Source organism: Zophobas morio, unplaced genomic scaffold, assembly GCF_036711695.1.
Source record: "Zophobas morio isolate AGI-343-1 ecotype UQ-CSIRO unplaced genomic scaffold, CSIRO_AGI_Zmor_V1 ptg000504l, whole genome shotgun sequence".
NCBI classification, from domain to species: domain Eukaryota; kingdom Metazoa; phylum Arthropoda; class Insecta; order Coleoptera; family Tenebrionidae; genus Zophobas; species Zophobas morio.
The window spans coordinates 6,217-32,414 of record NW_026972607.1 but is presented as its reverse complement, the minus strand read 5'-3'; the positions used below and the strand labels follow the sequence as shown (position 1 = coordinate 32,414).

The window sequence follows — 26,198 nt, the reverse complement described above, 5'->3', positions numbered from 1 at the left end:
TTTTTCATTTGAAGAAAAAACTTTTCTATTAATATAATTTATTAATTTTATTTACTATAACACTTTTACTTTTATATATTTTTATTACTATTTTTATTAAAAAAACTTAACGGAATAGGTGTTATTCACACTTATGCTGAGTTTCTTAAAACGGGAAACCCATTAGACGTGGAAATGTACGAATATTTAATACAAACTTATAAGCATCACAACGATGGCGCGTCGGTAACATTTTTAGAGCAAAAAAAAAAGGCTTTATTAGCCAATCACAATCCAGATAAACCGGCTTCCATTCATTATTATTTTTTACTACTCAATTTGCGACTACGAACACTCAAGTTTACCTTTTTACACGACGCTTTAGTTTTTAGAAATCTTACGAAATCTCGAAACTCAGACTCGAGCTTGGAGACTTTTTCTAGCGAAAAAGATGAGGATATTTTTAAGTTATTTTCAGATCTGCATAATATTATGAAAGACAAACTCGGCGTGAAGGAGGTGTTTAGCACATCCGTTATAGGTAATAATAATAATCCGAACCAGTTGGTGAAAATGGGAGACCACGTGATGCAAGAGGAAGTGGAAGATTTCTGCTTTACTTTTGAAAATGTGATTTTCCATTTCAGTCAAAGTAAAAAAAGAATTATTATTTTCCTATTATGAATAGAAGATAATTTTTTTTTCAATAAAATATAAGAAATTATGTTAATTGTAATTAATTTTTAAGCAGTATTGTACTTTTTGAATTTTAGAAAACTGAAAAAGTGATTTTCCACTTCAGTTAAAGTATAAAAATTTTTAATATTAAAAGGGAAAATATAATTTTTATATTATTAAAATAAACTTTTTTTAGAATAATTTATTAATCATTTCTATAATTTTTAAATTTTATAATTTAAATAGTTATTTAATTTTACGTTTAAAACTTAATAAAATTTAAAGTTACAAAGTCAATTATTTTTTTAATTTTATTTGTAAAAATCTTTTTGTGATATTAATTTTTTTAAAAATTAGATTTTACGTGTGTAACAAATTTCGCATAGAAATTTCCGTTTTTTTAAAAAAATTTAAACCTATTTAAATTTTGAGATCAAAATGATTTAAATATTTTGTAGGAAAAAAAAATTTTTTAAAAAAAACTTTTTAATTTAAATTTTTTGTTGTTTAACAATTTGTTTTAAACATTATTAACGTTTTAAATAATAATTTTCAATTTTTTCAAATCCTATTGAAAATTTAAAGTTATAATGATTTAATAATTTTGTAGTACACATTATTTACTTTTAGAATTTAATTAAAACAATTTTCGCGTTAACAATTTATATTTTAAAAATTTTAAAAGTTTTTAAAAAAAAAATTTTTTTATTTTTTTCAAAATAAAAATTTGATAAAAAAAATTGAAATTATAATGATTTAATGATTTTATAGAACAAATTATTCAAGAATTTAATGAATTAACATTTTGAATTAACTTTTTTCGCGTTAACACTTTATTTTTAAAAAATTTTAAAAGTTTTAAAAAATCATAATTCCAATTTTTTTTTAATGTTAAAATTTAAAGTTTACTTCATAACTTTTAAAAATTTTATGACAAAATTGAAATTATAAAGATTTTATAATTTTGTAGAATAAACTATTTACTTTAAGAATTTAATTAAATTTAGGTTTTTTAATTTTTTACAATAAACTTGTTAATTAAATTTATACTTAAAAATGGATTTCTTAATTTATTTTAAAATTTGTTTAATTTTTTGCTATTAAAAAAAATTAGTTCGAAAATTATTTTCTATAAATTATAATTATTAATTTATTTTGTTTGTTTTATTTATAATAATTATTATATTTTAAAAATTATAATTATAATAATACTAATTAGAATAATTTGCTTCGTAGGGGAGTCTCAGTTAAATTTTCTTCATCGTGTTTCGAATGATTTACTTAATGAAATTAAACACATACTTCCTGAAGTTTTTAAAACCAGGTATTTTTATATAATTTCTTATAAAAAAAAAGATTCTACATTTGGCGTATACTATGAAAAGTTTTTATAAATTTATATAAACTATATATTAATTTTTTAATTAAACTACTTTTGGTGTAAATTTAGTAACTTATTTACTGAAATTTTTAAAAAATAGCAAATTTATCATTAAATTAATTTTATGAAGATTGCTTCTTCTGTCGGCCTGCTGCCAAGATGATCTCAACTCTGCCTTGAAAATTATACAAAGTTTTTTTATTTCCAGCAAAAAAGTTTCTATAGAAGTTGATGGCTTTAAAAGTTCCCATTTTCCTAAAAATTTAATTTCGCAAAGAATTTATGAAGAGTTTTTCTTTACACTTTACAGGCTTCAAAAATATTCTTTAGTTTATCATTATTTTTCCCAAGCTTCTTCTTATATTCATGGTGATTTAGATTTCTTTTCTTTTCTTTTTTTTTTTTTAATATATATTTGAATTTTAACTTTAAGTTAAGTTTAATTAACGGTTTAAATTTTTATTTTGAACAGTTAATCAAATCATTACATTTTTAAATTTTTTAGATTTTGTTAATCAAGGTCCCCATCTTTGTAGGGAGATATAGAAGTTTGTTTGTTTACGAAGTTGCCTTTTGTGCGGCCGCTTTGGACGGAAACTATCCTAAGCTGTATTTTTTTATAAGAAAGTTGTTTTCTGAAACAAGTTTGGTTCTAAGTTCAAAAGTGATCTGCATGTTATTTAAAATCATTGGAAAAGTTAGAAAAGATTTGGATGAGCTAAAAAAATTTTATGAATTTCTGGTTACTAATTTTCAACGAGATGAAAAAAATAATATACTAAACAGTGAAGGAAATATAAATAGTTATAATTCTGTTGAGCTCTCTTTAGCTTGTTTTGAGGAGATTATTGCAATTTTCTTAGCAGAGCCAGAGAAGCAAATTCCGGTAAACAAAAAAAGTTTTGCTAATCAAAATTTTTTAAGCAGTGTGAGTATATACAAGTACGCACGAGAATTGTTTCCGAACGATTATTTTTCTATTAAACTATACAAAAAATTTATAAAAAGGTGCTCGATAAGCGCCTTTTATTATCAAATGGATCAATTGTTTTATGATGTTAAGGAATTGCTTAAAATTTCTGAGAAAGTAGCTGATAAGGATAAGCAAAGGGTGCTTAATTTATTAATTCAAGTAAGTTTTCAAGCTACAGATTTACTAAAAACGAAGTATTACTTTAAAAAATTGTTAAAGTATAAACTCAAACCTGACGAACTTTCGAATGGTATATGGAAACATTTACGTAGCCTTTCTAGTAAATAGGTGAAAATTTTAATATAAAAGTTTGTTATTTATAAAGGTGGGTCCTTTTGAAAAGTTTACTCGGAATATTATAATCAATTTTAAGTAAAAATTTTTCTAAATTTTATAAAGAAAATTCCTTTATTATAAATTCCTGTAATATATATAATAAAGTTCTTATTTTTGCACGCTTAACTTTATAATATTTAAACAAGTATTTTTTATTATTTACGACAAAAAAAATTAGTTGAAAGTTTTTCTTCTAAGAAAATGCCCTTAAAAAAGTCTACTCGGGATTTGTAAAATTTATTTCTTTGTAACCTAACATCTGCTTTATTATTAATAAAGCCTTTATTTTGTATTAAGAAGTTTTTAATATTTTGTATACAGAGCGCCTGTCTTATAAAAAACTATTAAAAGTATTTTGTTTTATCCATGATGAGGGGCGGTAATTTTAAGTATAAAAGTAATCCTGTCCTTAGGATGATGCCCTTCAAAAATTTACCCGCACTTTATTGAGAATCCTTTTCTCCATGAAAATATACTTTTGTAATATAATTACAAAGAAAGTTCATTTTTTTTTTGTAATTAAGTTTTTATTCGTATACACGGACACTTGCAATATACAAACTGTTAAATATTTTGTTTATACCCGCCGCGAGGGGCAATAATAGTATTTTATCAAAAAACGACCTTTTGAAAAAAGTTTACTCAGTTGATGAAAAAAAAAATTCCTGTGTAACAATTTTTTTAAACCAAATTATGCAGAAATTTCCTTTATTATTATCAAAAGAATATTATTTATACATACAAAGCATGTCCGTTGTACAATCTATCAAGTATTTTGTTATTATCCGCGACGAGGGGCAGATACGACTTTATTATTTTCGTCTACCACAATCCGAACTCTGTTCTCTCTATACTCGAGCGTAATAATAGAATTCTGAGGAATAATGCGGACTTCAGAAATATTCTCTACTTTCTCAAGTTTTTTTTAGCTTCGTCGCCAGTAAGTCCCACCAGCTCTGGCCAGCAGTTAGTTTTGTCACCCATTTGTGTCACTAGTTTCAGCTGGGAAAGATATAAATTCTTTTTTTAGATCTTTATTTTATTTAAAAATCCGGGTGCAGCGGAGATATACAAACTAGTAGAAAACGGATAGCTTAAAAGTACCTTTCTAAATATGGTTTTCTATGTCCCACTAATATTGAAAACAATTTTATTACGGTAAGAAAACTTCTTGTTTCCTTACAAAAACGCAACGCTCTGTGACTTTAATAAATTTACTAGTTAAAACAAATATAACTAGGAGAATGTTAGTTCTTTTAAGCTAAACTTGTTACTACTAGCACTGTGATAAGTAGACCGTACTAATATAAAATTAGGCCCTATATATATATTTCGACCTTGTTCATCCACATGCGGTTTTATAACAAACGATAAATTTATATTTCAAATAAAAAAATGTTTCTTTTAGCAATAATTGAAAAAAAAAAGTTATTTCTATAATTTCCGTAGTCTTTTTGCGTTATAAGACAGTATTATGTTAAGCATACTCAATGAAGTGTTTTATTTCTAGTCAAAAAATTTGTGAAGTAAATAATGTAAAGCTCCTGTGTTTTAGCATTCGTAATAACGTAATTTTGCATAACCACATCTATTTATTTACAAATTAGAAATACTACAATTTGTCTATGAAGTTCATTAATTATTAAGTGCAGCTAAGTAAAGGTTAACTTCCTTGCTTTGAATTGAAAGTTTACAATTTAAACTCAGTTATGCATCGTAAACGTATACTTGGCTAATCTTTGAATCCTTCAACTAGTCTAAGTATCTTTAAAAATTATCATAGGTTGGTTGAAAACTTGATTACATAGAATCGAGTTTTATTTTACTATTCATAGCTTGACCTCGGAAAGTACCCCTAATCACGGACGACTTTTTAATTAAAAAGCTACCTCAAAGATTTTGCTTTATCTAACCATGAAATAAACCATCAACAATTCTATAACGGAGTTATCAAAATAAGTAATCGATAAAATATAATATAATTGCTTGCTGTTTATAATTTTTGTGTTAAAACTTTGTGTGTTTTCCGCGTTTTTTGAGGTAGAGTTGGTCGTCTTTTTGAATATAAATTTAGATTGTTGGTAAGGTTGCTTTCCCATAGAAGGCTAAAATACTACCCCTACCTCCTGCCCTTTTAAAAAGATCATAGTTGTTAATCGGGTATCTTTACTAAAAAGGAAAAAAGTCATTAAAACAGAACTTGAACTTCAAGGATGTCAATCACGCGAAGTAACTAGTAGAAATTAATTCGTAATAAGTGAATCCCGTTGCCTCAAAATCTTGTGAAACTTCCCAAGTCAGATTCAGAAAAGAGATTTTAGCTAAAGATTAATCGATGGGAGAGCATAAAGGTTTCTCTTTTTTGATAAAAGCACTAATTTAGAAAGTATGTTATTTTGTTTCTTCTACCGTTGCTTAAATTTGAAAACCGGTTAAATTTTGCATGTTTTTCAAGTTTTTAACTTTGTCTTTGTTCTGACAAAGAAATTGTTTCGTTAATAGAATTGTTCAATTTCGATAACATCGTCAAGAAAACTTAATTTCTCATTATTAACATGATGTGTTGACCTGTCAGCGGTGTCCTCTTGTATGCAAACGAGAAGTTACCCAATGCATGGTCTTTTATACATATAAATATACTAATTTAGAAATCCTAACCTTTAAGTAATGTGACTAGTCTATGCTGCAAAAAAAAATTTCAAGGTAAAACTAATTAATTTATAAAATTCAAAAAAAAATTAATACGGTTATAATATAACTAAAAACCTAAGAAATAAATTGTTTTATACTTCATTTACTTCTGCTATAACTAGAAATGATGGAGTCCGTAGCGTTACGAAAGAGGTCTTTAGTAGAGCGTAGACTATTAAAACAAATAACGTTTATTTATGTATTTCTCATTTTGCATATTAATGCATTATGAGCCGTACTTGAGTTACACAAACCATCGAACATCAGCTTTCTTACGATTTTCATTAAATATTAAGGTCAACTACCACGGTAAGTGCCATGTTACTAATATGAAAATATAGCTTAAACCTTAGGAAATCGCTGCATATACCTATAATTACTAGGAATAACATTTTAAGAGTAAATTTTTAAGTTTTCATCTTTAAATTTTTATAACTCATAACTAATAAATATAATACTCATTCATTGTGGGCTTATATTATTTTCTTAGTTAAGCCAGTTTTCTCTCGCAAAGACCAGAAACGACCAACAATAGTATATTGTTTGCTTTTCAAAATTACTTAATTCAACTCCGATAATTAATAAAAAATAATTAAATTGTTATTAAAATAATAATTAATTTCCTAATTAAAAAAGAATGTGGGTGTGTAAAAATTAAAACTAACTAATAAAAGAACTGCAACTAGTTTGTTATTAACAACCAATAAGTTAAGAAAAGGTACAAGCCCTCACTAAATTTCTGAAGGCGTGAAAAAGCTTAAAACTTTTATATAAAAGCTAAATCTGTGTGCGTTAGTGCTTTGCCAAATCCTACTTTCCATGTCACTTTTAAAAGCAACTCTTCCGCGGACGAACTTAAGTGTTCATAGACTTTCCCGTTCAGTTTGCGGACAGTTTTTCTACTCGGTAACTGCTTTTCTAGATAAGAATAATACTTTTATTTATTTAGTTTTAAGATTAAAGAATGGGCAACCGTGGATCCTTCAGATTTAGATGGGAACAAGTGTGTTGAAAATCTCGTTAACGGTACTTGGAAGCGATCTTCAGATTATAAGACTTTACAAGATCCCATGAAGTTTTTATTTACTATTTAATATTTAATTTTTTTATATACTGATGAGTTTTTTTTATTTTTATTTTCAGCGGTAAGCCAATGCTTCGACTTCCCGATACTAAAGGAGAAGAACTGAAGGAGTTTGGCCGCTCATTGCTTAGCTGTCCTTCTTACGGACTTCATAATCCCTTTTACAACGTCCACCGCTACGCCGAGTTGGGCCAAGTAAATTTCCAGTTGGCTGTCGCTCTTTCGGATCCGGATGTAATAAAGTAAAAGATTTTTATATAAATCTCAGCAATTTTTTGTAGAAAATTAAATTTAAAAATTATAATTATATTTTTAAATTTTTATTTTTTATTAATATAAATTAATTATTACTGTTTATATTTATAATGGTATATAATCTTTTTATGTTGTTGACACATGATTTATTTATTTTTAGTATTATAAATTTAATATAATATAATTTTTTAAATTATATTTGCTATTATTTTTTTTAATTATAATTAATTTTTAATTTTTATATTACAATTACTAATATTTTTTTTTATTTTTATAATTTATTTTTTCCGCGTTTAATAAAAATGTGAATAAGTAATATTTTATTATTTATATTTTTTTTTCTATAGCTTTTTTGCAAAATTAATTCAGCGAGTGACCCCGAAGAGCAAAGAACAAGTATTAAATTTTATTTTTAATTTTTTTCTAAAAAAAGATATTTTTTTTTAATTTAATTATATTAAGTGTATTGGAGAAATCACTACTTGCCGTAAATGGCTTCAAAGTTTTAGCGGCGATCAAGTTCGAAATTTAGCCAAATCTTTCGGTCTTCCAGGTAACTTTTATAAATTGTAATATTTTTATAGGAAAATTGGTTTATATGGATTTTTATAAGTTATGTTTATTTATATTTTCTAACTTGCGAAATTTATTTATTTAATTAAATTAATTTGTTGTATTTGAGTTATTTTGTAACTTACTTTTATGATACTTTTTTATAGAAAAAAATTGATTTGTTTATAATTTTATTATTTAATGTATTTCTTACTTGCGAATAATATTTTGTTGATTAAATTAATTTGATATTTTTGGGTTATTTAAAACTTTACTTGGAATCATACTTTTTTATAGGAAAATAGATTTGGTTAAAAATAAATTTTTAATTTTTGTAAATTTAAATAAAATGTTACTTGTGTAAGAATCTATTTTATTATTTAAGATCTTTTAATTAACTTTTAAATTTTTAGTTTTTTTATAGGTAAATCGGTATTGTTTTAATTTTTGGTATAAATATAAATTAAATAAACTTTCTTACTTGCTTAAATTATTCTGTTGTTTGAATGATTTTGATCCTTAAATTTTTTTATAATAACGAATTCCCATTTTTAAAATTCAAATTTTTAATGTTTTATTCATTTTGAAAATGATTAAATTTAATTTAATTTTGTTATGATCAAAAGGGGATCACAACGGGCAGTCGTCGCAAGGCTACAGTTTTCCCTTCGGACCTACGTGCGTTATTACTCCTTTTAATTTTCCTATGGAGATTCCTTTAATTCAATCGATTTCTTCACTACTTATGGGTAAATTTTAGATTTTTTTAAAAAGTTTATTTTTACTAACTAATTTTTGGCAGGCAATAAAGTTTTACTTAAAGTAGATGAGAAGGTCTCTGTTGTTATGGAACAGTTGGTACGGAATTTTATAGTAAAATCTACTTTGGATTCGATTTTATAATTAAATATTGATTTAATTTCTTGAATTACACTAAATTTTTCTATTTTTTTTATTGATTATTCTAAAACTAATCTATTTATATTTATTTTTATAAAACTTTACTATTACATATTATATGTAGCATTTTACTTAAGAAATTAAATTTTTTATAATGAATTTTTTTATAATTCATTTTTTATTAAACTCCCATAATTTCTATCATTTAATTTTCTCGCTAAAGAATTTTCGTATTTTTTATGGGATTGTTTAATTTTCTACGTCTTCATTATAAAATAATGACTATTTGCGACTGTTTTGGCACTTTTCTTTAAAGTTTATAATCATTTATATGCGTATACAGTTTTTAAAGAATTATTTTTTGATCTTAGAAATTATTTAAATTAAATTGTATAAACTTCTCTAATTTTCTTAGTAGTCTAAATTTTTCTGTTTTTTAGATTATTAACGATTTTATTAGACGTTGATAATACTTTTTATTAATAATTCTTATAAAATTTTTTTGGCCTGTAGATTTTAGTATTAGTTTAATCAGTTACAGTTATATATATATAATATTATTTTTACGAATCAAACTTATTGTTTAATATCTTTGTTTTGATCTTTTTTTCTTTACTTTAAATTTAATTATTTTTTAGAAATCTTGTAGTTTTAAGGGAAAAAAATTATTAATATTTAGTCTTTAGATTTTTAATAAGAAATTATAAATTTCCGGATTTAATTTATAATTTATTTGTACGTAAAAGTATAAAGTTAAAATTTTTTTGCAATTTTTTTATTAATAGTTTAATTTTAGTAGTTGATATTTTTTAGATTTTATTCTTAATTCATAAAAGATTGTTAAATTTTTTTAATAATAGTAGTTATGTTTATTCTTTTTATTAATTTTTATTATTATAAATTGTGTTTAAATATTTTTTTGCTTTTCTTTAGTTTTATGAAATTAAATTATATTAGTTTTTAAGTTTTTACTCTATGAAATTATTAGTTTTCAGATTTGATCTTTATTTGATGTGTACGAAAAAGTTTAAAAAGTTAATGTTTCTTATGATAATAATTCATTTTTACGTAAAAGTGATGAAAAGTTAATTTTATTTGCAAATTCTTTTCCTTAATGATTTAATTTTAGTAGTTGATATTTTTGGGTTTTATTTTTTTAAATAACCCAAAACTGTAAGTTATTTATATTCAAATATGTATTTTTGATTATTTTATGGGTGTGGGGTGAATTAAATTATTATAAGTTAATTTTTTTTCCTGTAATCTACTCTAATAAATTATGAAGATTTTTTTCTATGCTCTCAATTCTGTAACGAAATATGAAGGAAGTTTATTAAAATTCAATTCTAATTGATTGATCTGTATTTTTCTTCAGACTTTCTGTAACATTTTTTAAATTTAATCTAAAAGTACAGAAGTTTATAACTATTTTTTATATTTTCCATTAATAGTTTTTCTTTTTGGGGAATTTTATTTATATTATATAATTAGAATTGGTAGGATTTAAAATCTTTATTCCATTTTTACATGTTTTTGTAATTTATACATAATTTTTGATCTCCGAAAAAACGTGAATCTTTTACAAATTTTCACAATTTTTTGAATTTTTTAAGATTATAATTTATTTTTTAATATTTTTTTTTTAATTTTTCATTGCTACTTTCTTATAGGGAATTTATATTTTTATAACTTATTGATCTTTTTTTGAGCGTTTAAATTACTTTAATTAAAGTTTTATATTTTTTTTTCAAATTTTTTCATTTGAATTATTATATATTATGTTTAAAAAGTTGGTTAGTTTTATAGGTTTTACACTTGAACATTATATGTTTTTACATTTTTTTTAATTTATTTTTTTTATTTTAAGAACTGACCTAATTTAAATAGAATAGCAATAATTTTAGTTTTAAACTTAATTATTATAAACTTAATACTATTAAAATTTAGGGTATTGTTTTTTCTTTGTAACTTATTATATTTCGAGTTGTTTTTATTGAATATAGTAAAAAAATTTTCCTTTAATTATTATAGTGTTTATCATATTAATAAGAGATATTTAATAGTAAATAATAATGTTTACAATAATATTAATATAATAATAACAGTAAAAATGATGACAAGTTTTGAACCTCTTTTAAATCAAAATTCTTTTTTTTTCCTTATTTTGGTTTTTTATAGTTTCTTTTAGTATCAGATTAATTTATTTTATTAAGTTCTTATATCGTTTATTTATTATTATAAAAATTGATTTTATTAATATTTTGAACATTTTTAGACTAAATTTTTTCGTTTTTAATTTTTTTTACGTTTGTAATGCTTTTTAGTCTTTTTTATATTTTATTATTTACTATTTTTAGGATTATCTTAACATAAAGATAATAAATTATTTTTTTCTAATTAAGTTCTATTTTGAGTTTTCTCAACTTTAATATAATAATTTATTAATATTGTAATCTTTTTTTTTATATAGTTGCGGCTCGCTCACTTATGTGGATTGCCCAAATCGAATATTGATTTTATTAATTGCGCCGGCCCCGTTCTTAATAATCGTAACTTTACAAGATTTCTTTAATAAACTTTTTAATATAGAGTACTTTTTTTTTATAATTTTATGCATAAATAATAAAAAACATCGTATCTATTTATAAGCTTTTATATCACATTTTTTATATATAACATACATATAATATTTTAAATTATATTTCGATAACTTTCATTAAAAGAAATATTAAAAATATATTTGAAAGCTTGTAAAAATAACAAGCAAATAAACGTTATAATGAAAAAATTCAAATAATAAAAAGTAATAAAAATTAATAGTTATTTTCAATAAGTGTTTTTTTTTTATTTTTAATCAATAAAAATTTTTTTAGTTAAGCAAGTAAAGTAAATTTTTTATTATTTATCATATTTTAGTTCAAATTATTGTTTTTTTATTTTTTTATTTTTCTGTTTTTCTTTATTAAATTCCTTTTGGAATTTTCATGTTTTTTATTCTTCTTTAATTCTTATGGTCTCTTTATATAGCTTTCTATATTTTTTAATATTTTTATAACTTATGCATAAGTATTAACTATTTCACTATTTTTTATTAGCGCTGTAAATATTATATAATTTACATTAGTAATTGTTATTTAAATGCCGTTAATATTTATTTATAGAATTGATTAATTATATTTTTTTAATTAAAAATCTTTAGTGTTGTCTGAATTTCAGCCGCGCATGACTCTTTTTACCGGTTCGCAGTCTATTGCTGAAAAACTCAGCCAAGATTTACTAGGAAAAGTAAGAATTGAAGATGCTGGTTTCGATTGGAAAGTTCTTGGTTCCTTTGAATTTTATATATAAATTTTTCTAAAATTCGTTATGTTTACTTTATTTTAATGCAGTTATTAATTACTAGTAAATATTTAGTTTGAGATTTAATAAATATATATATTTAGGCCCTGACGTTCCTACTAAGAAGGAGGAATTCGAGTTTATCGTTTGGCAATCTGATCAAGATGCTTATGGATTTTCTGGTATATATATATATTGCATTTTTATATATAAAATTGAGTTATTTTTTTGGTTCGCAAGTGAAATGAAGATTGAATTAAATTATTTTTTACTTAGGCCAAAAGTGCTCTGCACAGTCGATGCTGTTTATTCATGAAAACTGGGTATAATTTTTATTAAAAATATATGAAAAGTTAATAAAATATAAATAATATAGAAAATAGTTTTTATATGTTACAAAAAAGTTGTTATTTATAATAAAAGTAAAATTTTTAAAAAATAAAAATTTTATAATACAATATTAATAAAAAAATATTAATAAAATCTATTACTTCTAAAAAATAAAACTCCCCTCTTAATATATATTGCAGTTGAAAACGGGACTGGTGAATCGCCTCGGAAAACAAGCCGCCCGGCGCACTCTCAAAGACTTCTCTCTTTGTCCGGTGCTCACGTGGAACAACGATCGGTCCGGATCTCTTCTTTATAATTTCTGCTTTATTCTAACTTTAATTGACTGCGTCATGCTAGCATTCAGCGCCACTTGGACGCTTGTTTAGCCGTTGAGGGTTGCACCCTTGCTTTCGGCGGGAAGCCGCTTACTGGTTGGCCCATGTTTTCCGCGCCCTTTTTTATTTTCCACCAATCAGGTATGTCTACACCGCAATAGGTCATTCCATTCCTGAATGCTATGGCGCGTTTCAGCCTACGGCAGTTCAGGTTCCCATTCGTGTGCTGGAGGACCCAAAGAACTTTGGTGCCGGCACTCTTACTATTCTTTATTTATTTTTCTTCTTATTATAATCATTATTACTTATATTATTATACTTATTATTATTATTAAGATATTCTCACTACGGAGCTGTTCGGGCCCTTTCAAGTGCTGGTGACTTATGAAGACGCCACCGAAGGAGTCATGCTTGACGTATTGGAGAGTATGAAGGCACGGTTAGCGCGCTTCTCTATATTATTGTTCAAGTGCAGCTGTTTCAATACATATACAGACTGACGGCTGCTGTTGTATCCAATGATATTCTTTTTATTAACAAAATTCTGGCACGCACTACCAATGGCACGATTTATGTCGGCAGACGCGCTAGAACGACGGGTAGCCCTTGCTTAGCGGTACCCCGCACTGCGCCTTTTTTTACTGAATCACAAACAACAGGCGCTCCTCAGCAGCACTGGTTTGGGCCATGTGGTGACCCGCGTGCTGCTGGAATCCACACGGCGGAGGCCATCAAGCTTTGCTGGAGCGGTCATCGCGAGGTTATCACTGACGTTGGTCCAGTCGACGCGGACTTTGTAGTAAAGACGCCAAATTAACGTGTGAGAAGGGAAGTTTTTAATAAAGAAAATTTCAATAGTTTAGTAAAAATTATGAGTTACAAAATTATTTGTGTTAATTTTTTTTTAATGAAGTTGAGGCCGATTCTCTTTTTTTTACTTGCAAATTCTTACTTTTTAGGCTTTTTTAGCGTTGAGGAATGCTTTGTTTCACGTCCACTTTTCTTTATTCTTAAGTATTAGCGTTATGGAGTTTTTACTGGAAATTTATATTTTTTGTTAGGGATCGAGTTTTGCTTTACTTCGGGAAAACTAGTTATTATTCGTAATTTCTTTAATATAATTAGTTGTATGAGTTTTTCGGTTTTAAGAGATATAGGAAAAGTAGTAGTGAGCATATATATATTATCCACTGGGGGCAGCCAGTAAATATATTTTGCGGTTATATTTAAATTAAATAGATTATTAATTATTTTGTATATTTTTTTTCACTATATATTTTTATGCTTAAGAATTAGTGATTTTTTATATAAATATTTATATAACTTAGCTCACGTGCTATTAATTTGTATCACAGACAGTACTTTATTGTAAATTATATATTATTTTCCTCTTTTTACTCGAATGTTGGGTACAAGTTATTAGCATGTAAAGAAACTTCCTATGAAGTTTGTGAAATTTTTTGTCACTCATTTAAGGCAGACAGGCAGGTAACTTTACGACGCCCCATAAAGCGTTTCATTGGCGTCAAAAAACAATTTTTGTTAAGCCGACGAAATTTAGAACATCTCAAGTGTGGGTCTGTACCACGTGTCCCAAGGAAGCTAGTTAGCGGTGACTGCTACTGGGCTGTTTTAAGAGAGACACTTACCGTGAAGGTTCTCACAAAAAACAGGGACTTGCTGATAATACACCTTCTGAAGCTCTTTTTTCATGGATTGAACATGGACTGCGCTCTAAAATAAGATAAGGGTATATAGCGGTGTACGATATCGTCGGAGTTCCAGTAAGAGTGTCGTTGGTCGTGCAATCAGTAGTATAGCGGTATGTGAACCCTAAGGTGGCTCGCAGCTAAAAATTGCAGTGCTGAGCTTTGCACTGTAGTTAATTATCTAACAGCAGTTGCATCGCCCTACGCGTGTGCCCTTCCTCAGTTCAGATCGTTTAATATCAATATTGCAATAGATTGACGTATTACTTATTTCGAAAACTTCTCATCACTAATTTAAAATAAGGTGTTTTTGCAATGCTTTATCACTCATAAGCGTCCTGTCGACGAGTTATACTATAGCGGTTGCTAAAAATAGTATATTATTTCTTCAGCACGTCTTAAAAGATTGAAAAGCTTACGTCATTTGTTAGACGGCGTTTTTAAAGAAGGCCTACTTCTGTTATTCACACAGAAATGACTGAGAGAATTTCTAACTAAAGCAGGCCTGATGAGACTCTTGTAGCAAAAGGTAACACTAAACACACAACATAAAGTTAAACCACAATTATAAAAAAAAAATTTAATACATTACCATTCATATATCAACAATAAAGAGAATGCGCAAGTAAACGAGCTTAATCAATATATATGCTTAAAAAAATAATAAGCAAAGTTAAAAAAGAAATTGACGACTAATAGAAAAAATTATAAATAGTCATCCAAAAAGTGATTCTTTAAAAAAAAAATAGAATTTCTGTTTAAATGAAACTAACCATATTGAATACAAGTGCTTGTTTAAATATGGGATAAATTAACTAAACCCTTCGTTTGCTAAAAGATGCAAATTAATAACAAAGCGATAATACTGTGATAAATAAATTTAAAAACTTTTAATGTTAATTTCAGGCTTAAAGAGAACTAGTGTATTTTAAAGAAAGTTATTTAAAATAGAAAAAAATTATAGAGAAATATAATAAATAGTTAGTTAAAGCTAAGAAGCACTGTAAATAATTTTTAGTTGTTAATACACGCAATTCTGTATGTATCTAAACTGATTGCTCAGCTTTATTCGTTTTTTCTTTTTTTTTAATAATACCTCTCTAAATTTACCGCAACCCCAAAAGAAACGCCCCACAGTTGGACGCGATTAATTCGTTATGAGGTTACGTGTACACGTTCGTCAATATCAGTTAATTCACAGCAGCACCAACAGCGTAGTTCAGTAATTCCTTGTCCATGTTTATATTTTTGGTAGCTTTGGGGGAAAGCAAAATATGGTTGCTAAAAATTTGACTATTATTACTATACAATGTTACCATTAAATTTATTACTATAGTAATTACTTTTTCTTATTTCGCTGTTATTGTGTTCTATTACCATCGTTACCTTGTTGAATACTATTATATTCACTACTTTCAGTTTTAACGGCAAGCCACTGTCCTCTTTATATTGAATACAGGTAGCTCGAGCAGTTAATTATTTTACTGTTTGAAAGGGTTAAAGAGCACAGTTTAGCTGGTAATTTTTATTATATAGAATGCAGTTGTAGTTAGGTTTGTGCACATGTTAGTACCTCGAGAGCCTAATTTTCACTTATACTTGGTCAAGTTTTAGAAGATTTGTTCCTAGTAAAGAATATCAAAATTTATATACGTTGAGGGTGTTAATGTATAGAATGAATAAATGTGAAGTAAAAGTATTAGTAATATCGATTCAGAGTTAATGTGAAACATATGTATAAGTATAGAGTAAAAAATATATGAATAGTGAAGTATGTACTTATATGTCTTACGAGACATATTTGCTGACCTGTATTAATTAGTATTTACATAAAAAAAAAGAGAAAATTATTTTATATATGTTGACCTCAAATTACAAATAAATATTCTTAATCTAACAGATTTGTATCCATTTACTGTAGGTGTAAAATAATTATATGGTTTTTCCTGTTAAAGTAAAATCATTATAATTTTTGCGCATTGGTTAAGATATTTATATATGATTGATATACCCACGGATATTTTCTTAGTTAGAAAATTTGGTTTAACATATTTTTGCTGTTATTATATCATTATTTCGTATTTTGTGTTATTATGTTTTCTGTTCTGTCATTCTGTTGTGCTGTTGTTTTATGCTACTGTGTTAAGAAGCTTCTCAACTCTTGTTATATCTATAGTAAAGCGCCGCCTGCGCCTCTCTATTTATAAATTCAATTTTAGTTTTGGTCCCCTTTTTTCTAGTTTTTGTTGTTAGTTTCTTTTGCTTATTCTTGTTTTCTCACATTAACTTTAAACTCAGGCGTAGATGTTATTTTCTTTTTTTTCCCAAGCCTTATTTAAAAAAGTTTTTGTCCCGTATCATTCTACATTTTAATAGCTCAAGTAAATATATAAAAATATCAGTGGTAAATTTTGAATAGTATGAAATCTTTTTTTATAATTGAACGAGTATTGCGTTTAATTTTTAAATTTTTCTTTTAAGTTTTTGTAGAGTCTTAACATTTCCTTTATAATATAAAGCGAACGCAGTATATTTACTAACAATTTTTTTAAAAAAAATTTAAAATTTTTAAAGTATGGCTTTGCTTATCACGCATAGTTGATTCATCTTTATCAGAATGAAGTTGATTTAGCTTAAAATAGGTTTTTCTAAAAAAATTGTATTTTTATATTGATTATTTAAATAGATATCTAAAGTGGTAATAATACGGCATTCACACAGTGTATATACCGGCAATCGTCTTGCTATTACTTCCGATAATAAATTAACACTTTTCATTATTAATTTGTCCAAATTTCTTGAAGAAAAAAATTTTATACTCTAAAAATTTTATTGTTTTGCTTAGCGTCTCAAGTTCTTATCATTATCCAATAATTTTCATTCTAAAATTCAACTCAATTTTTGCCGTTTTTTTTTATTCTTCTATGCTAAAAAGTGAAACTTGGCAGGAACCCTTATGGGGTCAAATTTAATAGCACTTTTTAGTAAGAGCCACAACCAAAAGTTTTAATGTATTTAATAAAACTTGACTTAGAACAGATTACGATTAATAAGTTTTAAGGCCTGCGTATCACCCCCCCCCCCTCTACTGTTTTTCATTATAAAACATATTGCAGACTCCGCTGCCTTTACAAAAAAATATACGAGCCGTTATTGTAGCAATGATCACCAGCCATGAGAACAGAGGGCCTCCCGCGCTACACCCAACGACTCCCTCAGATCTTCGTTTCAACACCTGCCGCCAGGAGAACCGGGCTTTCGTGACACACACCAAGCCAAACTCGAGACGGCACGAATAAGAGAAACGTCGGAACTTTCTCTTCTAGGCGGGAGCCAGCTTATATACTAATTTAAACACAAACCAGTGTGTATCACTTTTACGGGACGCGTCGATCCTAATTGCTAACACCTCTGATGGACTATTTGTTTCTTATGTATGACAATAATTATTATATGGACCGAATCAGGTTAATATCTACTCAGTGGTTTTATTGCTACTATAATACTGGCTTGTTTAGTGGGTATTTATGTACTAGCTAACTTTACATATAATTTTTTATATACCATCTACCAGCGTAAAAGATCTGTTGATCAAAATTTTTGTAGTAGATTCGCTTAACAATACAACTCTAATTTAATTGAACTATAAGGAGAGTAAAATAAACCTGTAAATAAAGTATAATTTTAAATACCAGTTAGCTATAATTTTTAATTACTTTTCATTTGTACGTTTAATAATTACTAACAGTCTTTCTAGGTTAGATTCAGTTTTTTCGCGAGGAAACCTAAGCTCAAAAAAGTTAAGACTGCATTTTTTAAAAGACGCATATAATCGATAATCTTAGTAAAGATGAGTGAAAAGTACTATTTTTGTCACGATAAATAATTATAATAAATATATCAAAAACAGCATTGTAAACAATATATGGATTTCTACTGGTACGATTGTGGAACTATTAATAAAGTTATCAAAGCGATTTACCTTTATTACTCCGCAATCTTTAAAATAAAAAAATTATATTTGCCGAGAAAATTTGCGTGGCTGAGTTTATAAAGTCATAGAAGCAAGTAATTATTTAAATAGTTGGTTAATAGTATAAATTTTTTTTTAAAATAGTAAAATTAAGCTCTGTTACGAGCTAGTAATAGTGAAAACTAATTTTCTTTTCATAACCTCAAACATTTTAGCTAACGCAATTCTAAAAGAATACATCTAGAAAGCTACTGGTTTATATATGTTAGTTTCACTCAGCAAATTTAGAAGTACATTCGACAATATTATATAATTAAAACTAATAATATAGTAACAGAAACAGGTATATATTGGAAGCTCAAATAGCTTTCTGAATTGCACACTTTAAAGCACTACATGGTTCAAAACAATATATATATATCGTTAATCGAATGTAATAGCAATACTAGGTCACAACTGATAGGGAAGGCCCATACCGAGGATATACCTTAAAAACGCCTTTGATACCTTTTATATAGATTTTAAAATTCCCAAAAAATGAAATTAAATCTACCATAAACAAAAAAAAAACTCTTTAGTACAAGGAACTTGAAAACTTTATACTTCTGGTTTATCTTATGAAATCCGCACTTGCTTTAAGCAAATAAAGAAAATAACTTTCCTTTTATAAAATTGAGCTCTCACTTAGAAGAATGGGCAGCGTAAGTTTAAATTTTACGATTATCAAAACGGGAAAAAAGGCAGAAGCGTTTTTCTTTGTAATGTTAACCATTTTATTCGGGGCTTTAGCAATCTATACTTACCGAAGTGTACTTGACAAAATATTCATTCAAAAGTATGGTCTGTAAGGAAATTCGTTAAAATCAGAAAGTCATAAAGTTTTTATGAACAATTTAAATGCGCGTAAGGATAATAATCTATATTGTATGTAAATGTATGGGAAGAAACATAAATCTGTAACAAGATTCCATTAAAAGAACATATTTCAACAATTTATAATATAAAACGGTAACAGGCGGAAGTTTAAGTTATTCTCGGGCAGAATATATTATAGAAGCTAAAATCAGTACAAGGAACTGACAAAAGAAGTTATACAAGTTCACTTTTCATAAATATAAAAAAAACTGTACAGCTCTCCCCCATGATGGTGGTTATTCGAAAAGGCCATAGGTTAATAAATATGAGCTTTTACTAAGAGATTTATGCAAACTGCGCAATCGTACTCTCCATGCCAATAGTATTTAATAACCGCTAGATAGAAGGCTCTAAAAACTGCAGTTAAGAGTTGGCAGCTTAAGACTTACTTCGACTTATTGAATATTGATCATAAAATCTTTTTAGGGCTGTGTGCATTGGTTCAATTTAAAAAAACTGTATTTAGCATTGAATCGATTTCTAGCTTTAAAATTTCCAAAGGACAATAAAAATGGCAATGTTTTTAAAAGTCAATCCTATTCGTAAAAATCAAGAGGTAAAGCTGCCCCCCGTAGCCCCGTAGGTTGTAACATTGCGCTTATAACATAATAGAATTTATGACGGATTGGTTAAATGCGCAATCATCAAAAACCGAAATTGAGAATAGCGTTGGTGCCAATCGAACCCATGATCTTGAGTATGTGCACCAATTTTCTTAACACTGCTGAGCTACGACGATAACTCTAAACCCCAGTATAAAGCTCCTTTTACGTTCTTAGGGTTCGCGTAGGATTACCATATGAAAGGCAAGATTGAAAATGTGTTAGTTCTTAGTGGTAAGACTAGCCAGCAAGTGTTTAATTTAAAGTATAATGTAAATTATTCAACATAGAAATATATTTATTTTAAACTATACCTACCACTATTCCCAGGAATAGCCTAGCCAGTACACCTATGTTACAGCTCCCTTAGCCTTTACTAACCGGTTGCTACAAATGCGTTAATAATTTAAAAAGCAAAGGATTAGTCTTTGTTAGATATACACCTGACTTGTTATCTATAGCGTTAGCACCTTTCCGGTAGTCCTAGTTAAGGCAGGCATTACAACTCGAATGATAATTTTTTAAGTTCTCTTATATAATGTAATATCAAATGAATAATATAAGTAGAACTCAGTCGCTACAAATAGAAGAAGCTCTTATAACTGATTCTGAAGATATAACTTTGATTACAGAAGAAATTGACGATTGTTTTATTATTGACTCCAGTATACAATATAGCGTTGCTCGTTCTATTTCAGAACATAGTTTTGGAGAGTTTGATACTTGTTTTTCCGGCCAAGATAATATTATTAACATTGAGGATGATGAGTCTCTAAACTTTTCCTTATCGGTTAACGCAAATTTCGAACAGCTACCGTTCTTTTCGAATTTTTATAAGACAGGTTAACTTAAAGTAAATTTTTTTTTTATGATTGACGACATATTTTTAACTTATTAATTGATTACTGGAAATACGTAGCCAACCAGAAAGTTGAAAAAAAATACTCCTATGAAGGCATATATATATATATATATGAGCACCCTTTATGTTTTTTTATTTCAATTTTTTTTGTTATTATTTTTTTCATACTTTTTAGTTTATATTTTATATATTTATAGTTGTCGATTTGACAAAAGATGTGGGAGATGAGGGTACTCAATTATAAGTTTTAGCAAATCACCTTAAGATAAGTTTAGTAACGACTTTTTCCGACCCTTTTTTTGGTATTTTAGAAGGAAGCATTGATTGTAGTAGCATTAAAGAAGGAGTCCAAAGCTCGGATGATGTAGAAGTTCAAGTTATTGCTACTCCCAAGCTTTATAAAACTGGCTGTCGCAGAAATAATTCTTTCGGACTTTCGTCATGTAACAAGGAACATTGTAAAATTTGCCCTGTACCTAATTTTTTTTTTTAGAAATGGTAAAATTTTTAAGATATTTTTTAGGTTTGCTTAGATGTTATGGTTCAAATGACTAGCACCAAATGTGGCCATGTTTTTTGCAAGAACTGCATTGTTGCTGCAATCCGTGCAAAGCAGATTTGTCCTGTTTGCAGGAAAAAAGTTAGCTTGCGGAGCATTCATCCAATATTTTTATAACAGAACTTCTTGTGTCTTCTTACTTCTGTTCTTGTATTTTGGTTAACTACAGTTGTTTATTTGCTTAATATTTTCTATTCAAAATGTTAACAAAAATTATGCAACTAATTTTAAACCAGCTCTGGAGTGGCTTTTATTAGTTTTGACCATAATAACTTTGAAACAAAATTATTTTCAGCTGATGCAATTTAATAAGCCTCCTTCAAGTTTATAGACTGAATAAAGTAGCATAGTAGAATATTATAATTATTAATAAAAAATTAAAATTAAATTTTTATTAATCTAATTTACAGGAACTACCAATTAGTTTAAATAAAAGCTGTGAGCTCGTCACTTATAATGCTTTTAGTCTGTAAATGCATACATGTTTTATTAAGAGCACTTGAAGGGGAATAGGTAGTGGAAGATATAAGTTAGTACAACTGCATATACCAGCAGTAAAGTTTATAAGTAAATTCAATTTTATACAAAGTTATTTAATTAAAATAAAGTAGGATGCGGTTCTTAGTTCCTTAATTTAATTGATATAAATATAACAAATACTTACACTTCAGTTATCTGAAATAAAAAATAACATTTTACTTCTCTTAAAAAAAGGTGACGGGACCATTTATTAAAGTAGATTTAAGGAGATTAGCCTCACTATTAAAAAGAAAACAATAAGTATATTTATTACTACTTGTTAGGGTAAAAGGGGCTTGTTTCCTCAAGGTAAGCTTTTGCTTATTTATTTAAACCTCAAAAAAAATTTCTTAAGCTATTAATATTTTACAAAGTATTATTATGATATATTAATTATAATTACTATGAAGTTAGGGTTTGTAGTTAAAGTCAACAAAAGTTTAGGCTTTTCATTTATTTTATATATTAATTAATGTTCCACCTTCAACAAACTTCGCTCAAACCGCTTCACGGAAGCAATGGCCTTTTGCCTCGCTAAAACGCGGTTCAGCCAAGCCAGATGGTATAGTTTTAGGGCGCGCGGCCAGCGGAGCAGTATCAAGTGCCACACTTGACTAAACGCCTTCTTGACGCAAGTCAAATTTCGCTACTTCTTTTTAGGATGGCAGAGATTTGCGTTCGAGACCTTAACTGAAATATAAACTGGAACTTCGGGTAATGCAATAGCGTGCCTTAAAGACGGCCTTTAGCAGGGCATCCAACAGCTTATAAAAGTTTGATGGGACGCAATTATCTAGATGCAGAAGCGGATCGTGGTGTTCCAGATCTCACGTTTCCCAATGCGTTGAGAAGATACTGAACTGAATTAACTAAGCTGCATAGGTATCTATAGTCATCATGATACAATTTAGGATCTCGTTGGTAAGTTTATCGGGTCTATGCCTTTCCCCTTAGCCACCGCCTTGATGATCGCCTTATTATCGCTTGTAGAGGCCGGCGCGAGGGGTTCACCCAACTTTGTTTAAAGGAAAGTCGGCTGGTGGAGAACATTAGTGAAAGTTTACGTAAATTAACGAGGAATGGTCAGCGGTATAGTGAGGAGGGGTGTCGCCTTTTTTTTTCCGCCTTCAACTATATTTCATGATGCTAGCATAAAGAAATGCTGTCATTCCTTGCTACTGGACTTCTCCCAGGGGAGGATGGGGCACCATTTGCTAAGGGGTGAACATCTGTAAGCAAAAAAAGTAGTTTGCTATCGAACTAAAATTTTGCATTGGCCAAGAAAAACTCATTTTGCGTCAATATCTTGAAGAGCTGGTAGTAATAATAAACCACCTCATTCGTATAAAGCTGTTGCTGTTAGTACGTAAAAAGTTAAGCTTGCGGACCAGGGAATCTAATAAGTAAATCCACGTGATCAAGTGATAAGTAGGGAAATATAATAATTTTTACAAATGTTTATAACGCCATTTTTATAGCTCTGTAATAGAAGATGGGCAAATATAGTTACTAATAGAGAGATAGGTTAGATGTTAACAATATTTTTAAAAACCGAATTCTCCGGAACAACGGGGTTCATTAAATTCCTCAATGAGTAACCGGGAATAAATCTAAAGAATTCATCTCCTATCAATGGTTTGGTGAGATCATTAAAGGCTACCATACAAAGGAGTGTGAGAGATTAAAAGTCTTTCTAAGGCCAGTATATACACGTCTATTATGCGCCCTCCAAAGGCAGCTTCAAATTTAGGAGAGGGTGCGGGACAGTCTAATGAGCTTGTTCTACTTTTTTTACTTTTATTAATTTAGCGCTATAGATTACGATCTACACGGTAGAAGAAGTAAACTAACCAAAGGAAAAATAGAGATTTAGACTAGTAAAAAAAAAACGTGCGTGGTTGTTGTTTTCTCATATCTTTTCCCTTTTTATTCTTTGCTCTACTAAAAATCAAACTAGGTTATAACCTTGCTTTTGTATCCCTTTAGAGGTGTAGCTTGCTTTCTCCTAAATTTAAAATTGCTCTTAGGGACCAGTGGATGAATTTTTCAGATAAATATTAGACTTCTACAGCGTGGAAGACCCGAAGTTGTTCTTTGACAACTTGCGTACAAGTATAGCGATAAATGCACAAGTGAAGTCAGTCGCAACCTGCTATTAAAACTAAAGATTTATGGAGGCTACAATCAATTTTTACGTACCAGCTATACAGTAATTTAATGCATGTTTACTTCAGTTATAAAGCAACTTATAAAGTCAAGAGAAAGATTCTTTTCGACGTTTTAGACACTTTGATTACGAAATTAGTTATTAGTAGCTTTTATACATAGCATAGTAATAATTCTTTTATAAATACACTACTAATTTTGAAAATAGTAAAAGAGTTTGAATAATTTTTTTTGTGCATTTTTTATATATACAGCGAGTAACTATTTTTATGAAATCGTCGGTTGCTTATTTAGTCATCTTAATTTAATTTTTAGATTTAATTGTATAATATCCTTTTTAATAGTCTTTATATAGATCTTTTTATTATTTTTCTTTGTAATAAAAATGGAAGTTTCTTTTAAAAGATATGAGTAAAGAAATTAAAGTAAATAATACAAAGTTTAGGAGCTATAACGTTTTACAATTATATTTAGATTGAATTCCTTATTTCTACTATAACATAAACTGTGGGCCCGCAAACATGGCTAACTTTACAGAGTTTACGCTAAAAGCTTATAAGATGGCCTCTTTTAATTCATCTCGTATATTCGCCAAGCTGCCCTTATTTTAAGTTTATTACAATTAATAAATACTCGAACTCTATAACTTTTCCTTGAATTTTTATTATATAGTTGTATAATAAAATTCGAGATCACTTTACTTATTTTTTTTTTTAAATGTACAAAAACTTAAGCGGCTCCACAGACTTTACGATAATTTTTTTTTTCAAATTAAGAAAATAGTAGTCAGTAAAAAACTTTTACCAGAAAGAAATAAAAAAAGTTTAAAAAAAAGTCGAGAAAAGTTAAATATCTTTTAATAGAGGCATAATGAGAATACAAATAAAAAATTTATTCTTTATTATAATAATTAATTTTCCAATAAAATTTTAAAGTATATTTAAATTAAATATCCACGAGATAAGCCGAAGTTCTTGGAAAAAACTAAAAAAGAAAATTGCTTATTACTTGTAAACAAGCAGGAAAAGTTGTAATATACACCCGCTCACACTGAGGGCAGTATGAGTCGTTCGGCCGGTCTTCCGGATTCACGCAAAACTCACAAAAAATCTAAAGCAAATAACTTTCTGTTTCATACTATAACAACACATAAACTCACGTGGCCACATGGCAAAGCTCGGTTGCGCAGATGCACGTTGCAGCTGCTACAAATTTGTGCGGCGTTCAAAGTAGTCATGTTTTGGGTGTCGTCATTTCTGTATTTCTCTTTGTTAAACAGTTTTTTTCTTATTTTCTTCTCTTTTTTATAAAGGTAAGCTTTAATAATACTATGACCAAAGAGATAACGGGGAGCACCTTCTATTAAAATCCGTTTTTCCAGCAAACTTAAAGGTTTAGACGTGTAGCTGAGTACATAACAGAACATTAGTAATACTTACGGTGAAAGTTATACGCACTAATAAATAAAAACTCGTAAGGGTTTTTACTAAACGGGAGCAATAATATTTTACTGGTACCTTTCATCAAGCTTCTCGTCACCGTGCTTATAGGCGCACCGCTCGCTCCAGTTGCACCTGAGCGGGGGTTTTGCCCAGCGCTCGCAAACCCTATAAAGGTGGTGCGACTATTATTTCGAAGTTTTTTCCTAACACGTAAAAGTACCTAGTTTTATATTTTTCTCGATGGTACATCACTTCCATAAGAGTGTGAGACATGCGGCACGCGTCCCCTTTGGGGCATGCTTTTTCGCATGGAACTGTAAAATATTTAGTTAAATTCTTAAGAACTTTTCTACCGGAAGGTTGCCCCCAATTCGCTAGTTTTTTACAATAGACGTTGGGACATGGCTCCGGTGTGTAATCGTATATGTCTAACATTTTAAGGTGGGCTCACTGCTTTGAAAACTTTTATATGAACTGTGTCTCACCTGGATGACGTCTTCTTTCCTTTGCATCGTGGTAACCATCACAGTTGGTCTTAAAAGGACAAGAAACTAATACACCAAAGTAAATAGGCCACTTTTGTAAGGGAGCAACCGAGGTAACCTTTAAGAAGTT

The 26,198-nt window shown here is 28.0% G+C and overlaps 1 protein-coding gene and 1 long non-coding RNA gene across 2 annotated transcripts; both read left to right on the top strand.

Annotated features, from left to right (window-relative positions):
- The first annotated feature begins 6,854 nt into the window (after window positions 1–6,854).
- LOC135121131 (uncharacterized) lies at window positions 6,855–13,661 on the top strand. The gene is made up of 17 exons (XM_064045442.1): window positions 6,855–6,944; window positions 6,995–7,113; window positions 7,182–7,364; window positions 7,725–7,773; window positions 7,840–7,930; window positions 8,556–8,678; window positions 8,732–8,787; window positions 11,300–11,378; window positions 12,029–12,154; window positions 12,273–12,350; window positions 12,445–12,491; window positions 12,699–12,796; window positions 12,859–12,932; window positions 12,998–13,084; window positions 13,173–13,275; window positions 13,332–13,435; window positions 13,496–13,661. The coding sequence occupies exons 1-17, from the start codon at window positions 6,858–6,860 to the stop codon at window positions 13,651–13,653; spliced, it is 1,662 nt and encodes a 553-aa protein (XP_063901512.1). The 5' UTR covers window positions 6,855–6,857; the 3' UTR covers window positions 13,654–13,661.
- A 7,293-nt stretch (window positions 13,662–20,954) lies between these two features.
- Window positions 20,955–21,627, top strand: LOC135121134 (uncharacterized). The gene is made up of 4 exons (XR_010278862.1): window positions 20,955–20,990; window positions 21,095–21,127; window positions 21,209–21,369; window positions 21,421–21,627. It is a non-coding gene; the product is annotated as an uncharacterized LOC135121134 (long non-coding RNA).
- Window positions 21,628–26,198: the final 4,571 nt, after the last annotated feature.